Consider the following 4,985-nt stretch of genomic DNA (forward strand, 5'->3'; position numbering starts at 1 on the left):
CAGATTCTGTCAATTTGTTGCAAAGATAAAGTAATCTAGCTGGCCAACATAAATGAGGTTTTGTCATAATTGCAAAAATTACTTGAAATATCCTTGAAAGCATCAGTACAAATGTGATGAAAAACAGAAACCAATCCATGATGCTTTCCATCGTATGACATTTTCCAGCAACAGTGTTTGTGAAATGATGCAGTTAAGCTAATTATACTATATAATTTCAGCTTGTTGCCAATTTTCTTTTTGCAAAGAAAATATTTGTGAAGAAAAAAATCCAATACAGCAAATATCAATGCATTGCTAGAACGAAAATTAATTTAGTAATTATTTCTATTATTATTTATTAATTCACTCATTATTCTTAGGTTATAATAGGGCCAGTGAAAATGTTGGCACGGCAAGTCAAAATTGGAAAAAAAAAAATAGCCTCATGCAAGAACGTATTTTCAGTGGTTAAAAAGCAGCGTGAACTTTCTTCATTTGTGTTCCACATAATAAAGAAAATCATACAAGTGCAGAACAATATGAGAATTTAAAAAAGAATATAAGATAAAAAAAAGATCCCTTTTAATATCGGTGTATGAAGTCAAAAAGAATAATTTCTTATGCTTAGACACTACTGCATGTAATATCATGCATCTTACATGTAGTTGTGTCTAAGCATAACAAATAATTTCCCTGTTGACGTCATACAGCCTTTAAAATGTAATGCTTCGGTCTCCAAGGTAAATGTGTGAGGCAGGAACTGCGGGGCACCCTGAGTGTGTTTTATTCCATGTCCATGGCCCAGTTTGGAAGGTGCCGGTTTTGCCCCGGTCAGGGCTAGGCTCAGTGGGAACCAGCTGTTTCAGACTTGGTGAGACAGAGGGTTAGCCATGGGAGGGAGTGACGAGCCAGTCATCAGGGCTCACACTGCCCAGCTGTGCCACCGAGCCTGACAGACTCACACCTGCCCTCAGCCCGCTGCGCAATAACACCAAAGCACACACCTGCTTCTTCTTTCCAGCATCCTCTGTCCCTCGGTAGAGCTCTCTGGCCAATGAGGAAGAGGCAAGACCCTGTCTTGTCCCCCGGCATCTGACCTGCTGCATGGGTCTGTAGCGGAGGAAATCACATGCACTTCCGACATTCAGCTGCAAATCTTTCAGTATATATTTTGGATACAGACAGGCTAGTGTGTCTTGCAAAGCAGCCTCCACCCCTCCATCCAACCCCCACTCCGGCTAATTCTCTCTGGCTGGAAGACCTGTAAAAATCAATAGAGAAAATGTCCTGAAACAGTCAATCTAGCAACCATCTGCCCTGGTACTCCACTGAGACAAAGACCAATGTCCTCTGGGAAAGTGACGGAAGAGACAGACAGCACAACGCACATACAAACTCAATTACTCACTACAACTAAAACACTCTTTCACATTGCAAAGTCAGGCTTACACTTTTCAACTGCCTGTCAGTAATTTTAACTGAAGTAGTGCTTACATTTATATAAACATTTTATTGGGTTATGTGAGACAACAAGGTCAGGGGGTGTATTTGCCGTTTTAAATATCCAGCAACCTTTCTTATGAACTATAGCGAACTAGAGCAGATTAAGCTTATATACTGATTTTAAGAGTGAACAGTAAACCTGCGTTGGCTACTGTTGCGCTATCAGAATTTAAATTATTGAATGTAGCATTAGCTTTGATCATCAAACATGTAATTAAATGATTCTGTATCATGCCATTTTCTCTCACTCAGTCCACAGATTATAGTAATTTAATTGCCATATGTCACTAATGAATTTTAATGGAAACTGTTCGATTTCCAAAGTAATGATGGCAGCTTCTAGTAAAACAGAGCAAGGTCAGTTGAATTCAAAACACACCAAAAATACCAGAAAATATCTGGTTTATTGATGACTACTGAAGGATTTGTCTGTTAACAACAAAGGTGTAAATGAGGCTTCATTGGGGGGAAAATATGTTTTACAAAACAAAAACGTACAAATAATCCCCATGCTGTCAATTGAAGATGGACATAAGTCTATCCGTATTTCACATTAAATAAAGTATAATGTACATTCATTGTTTTAAGATAAAGATTGCTTGCCTTGGACATTATCCCAGTCATTACATGGCTACTTATCAAATAATTTAATATGATTATCAAGCACTGTCATACACTGCATTTTGTTATTAGCTTACTTGTAGAGCCCACGTAGACAGAATATAAGCACAGCTATGAATGTCAGTTATACAGCATTGCCATGGGCAAAAGTCATTATTCTGAAATATTACGCTATTGTATTACCTATTTTTAGGTTTCAGTTATATGGATTCCGGGAATTAACTGCTTTTAGAAGTGTTTCTGACTTGCCCACAGGGATGAAAAACATCCTGATGAGTCAATTACCCTTTACACAATAACCAGATCAGTACTGCAAATCAATGCCATCAATTGCAGAAATAGGTGCAATTACAGATGTTCTTTGAGGTCATTTGCGCCATCGGAGGAGCTAAAACTCTCATTTCTATGTGCTAAGCCTCTTATTTCAGAATGGAAATATTTAAAGTAGCCCTGATCTTGTCTGTGAACCACCTAATCCTAGTGATTGTGGAATATCCGAGAGGATCGCCACACTTTTTTTCGGTATTCGCCTGTGCCAAACTATTACATCACAAGGTCATTCTAATATTCTGAACTACTGTTTCCAACTTTATCGGTAGCACCGTGGTGTCAGTTACCCGTAATGTATCATTTCCAACTATTTATGACTTCATAAAGGCGTAGAATTGCTTCACGTTCCAAACTGCAACTTCTACTTCTGTTTGTTGCGTCCTCTCTGGCCGTGTGAGCGACGCCAGCGCGCAGCCGCTGCTATATAGCTCTCTAAAAATAGCTCACCTTTTACTTCCTTCTGCGGCCCGATTGACAAGTGTCACGAGCCAATCGCGCTAGAATATTCAAATTATACTCCTCCTCTTTGGCCATTTAAGCACCGCCTTACTGGGCGCCAGTGAGATCATCAACCCGATTTACCGTATATGGTCACGCACGGAATTGATTGACAACAAACCACGCCCCCTCAGTTCCCTTGGCTTCCTCTCGCTCGCTAGACAGCGAGCCCAGCAACTTGCCTTGGTGATCCACGGCGTTCACGAGAAAGGCTACCTGGAATTTATAGCGCAAAAGAGACGGAGGCAATGCGGAAATAGATGGACAGTTCATGTCACCGAGTTTGCATCCCACTCCCAGGCTGAGGATCTGAGAGTTTGCGGGGGTTGCAATTAAGTGACAAGAATTATTTTTATTTTCCTTTCTTTTCCTCAGCGCTTGAAATTACCAGCTTTAAACTACACTTCACGGGGGATTTGAAGCATTCTTTTGCATTTGACATTGGGCTGAGAAGAAAACAGATTATACCTGAGGATCAAAGCAACACTTTTTTTCTTGTGAGCATCAACATGGACGTGTTGGCGAATTACAGTATTTTTCAGGAACTTCAGCTGGTGCACGACACGGGCTACTTCTCGGCGATGCCGTCGCTGGAGGAGAACTGGCAGCAGGTGAGAGAGCTTGCGCGTAACTACTTAGACTGTTCGCATAAATAAGCCGTGCGTATATGCTCCCATTTAACTAATGGAAACATTCACAACTCACAGTGCGCGCTTATGCCCAAACACCTTGTCCAAATTATTCCGCGTAGTGGTGCAAGTGTTGTTTTGCTTCTTTCACGAAGGCGAAAGTGGTTATTAGTTCGAAGAATAATCTATAACATGATTTAAGGAATGAAATGCATATTTAGTACACTTCTCTGCTGTACAGTCAAGGCAAAAGAGCTGTCAGTGACAGAATCAGACGCGAGCGGATTCATGTGCACTATAGGCTACTTCTGACTGGAACTGACTAAATGGAGTTTTGTTAAGGCGAGAGAAAATAAGGGGTTGGCTAACAATAAGCGACTTATTAAATAATGCATTCGCATCTGTCAGATTACTTCGTGTTTTTCTGCTCAACGAAATCAAGAGCATTTCCCGATCGTCATGTATTATGTATTACCTCCGCCGCGAGGGTGCGCGCGTGAGTGGATGTGAGGAGAATGCATCCCTCTGCCTCTGAGAGCTGGTGTGCATATGTATGACAATTTGCTGACTCTTTTAGGGGTAGAGATAATCAATGATAAAAGTAGCGTTTGACGTTTCCCGCTTATTAAGCCTTCTGGACGATTTGGAAGTGATGCACCTGTGCAAATTGGGAAATATCTGTCAGGGTCATGTTTTTAAGTGATGTGGTCTTTATATGATCAATGCAAATAAATTGCTTTGTGTTCTTGGACAATAATTGTTTTAGTAGTCTAGTACAACAATAACAGCAACAGGATTTGGAAGTACCGTAAATTAAACGGCAGCAATTTAATGGCAAGATTTATGATTTGAGGTCTGGACGTCTGGTAATCGATGTGACGGCGGACGCCTCTTCACGCATGCACCGGCTGTCTTCAGCTCATTGCAATTCCATGTGCTCAACTGCAGGGAAATGCAGCGAGTGGTTATTTATCACTGGTGTGTGAACTTGAAACAGATCTGCCCCTACTGGCAATTCAACTGGCACTTACACCAACACAAATATTATCTGGTAGCAGATGCAAATACAGACACATTGGCATGAGTATAGAAGGAAAATGCAGGTCTGGCAATCTCATCTTAATGATTAGATCAGTAATATGTCATGCAGGAAGACAGACAGGTCTGATTCATCTGCTAATTCTGACATTAATTAACTTGCATCAGGGTCATATCAAACAATGGCTCCTGTGTGTACATGGGGCATTAATTCCCTGTGGTGTCGTGAACTGGCTGTCCAAGCAGACATGGATCACAATTTTTACACTACAGTTTTACGCTTCTTTGGCCATGTGCGTGAGAGAAAGCGCAAGAGAACCAGAGAAAGATGTGTAGCAGTAATATATATATATATATATATATATATATATATATATATATATA

General features: G+C 40.6%; 1 protein-coding gene across 1 annotated transcript in view; it reads left to right on the forward strand.

Annotated features, from left to right (window-relative positions):
• Positions 1 to 3,114: 3,114 nt before the first annotated feature.
• LOC107598162 (Krueppel-like factor 7) overlaps positions 3,115 to 4,985 on the forward strand; it is a 58,804-nt gene continuing 56,933 nt past the window's right edge. The window contains exon 1 of the mRNA XM_016289435.1: positions 3,115 to 3,545. Coding sequence (XP_016144921.1) covers positions 3,444 to 3,545 — 102 coding nt within the window. The 5' untranslated portion in view covers positions 3,115 to 3,443. The remainder of the gene's footprint in view (positions 3,546 to 4,985) is intronic.

This window comes from Sinocyclocheilus grahami, unplaced genomic scaffold (assembly GCF_001515645.1).
Source record: "Sinocyclocheilus grahami isolate Dianchi unplaced genomic scaffold, SAMN03320097.WGS_v1.1 scaffold246.1, whole genome shotgun sequence".
NCBI classification, from domain to species: Eukaryota; Metazoa; Chordata; class Actinopteri; order Cypriniformes; family Cyprinidae; genus Sinocyclocheilus; species Sinocyclocheilus grahami.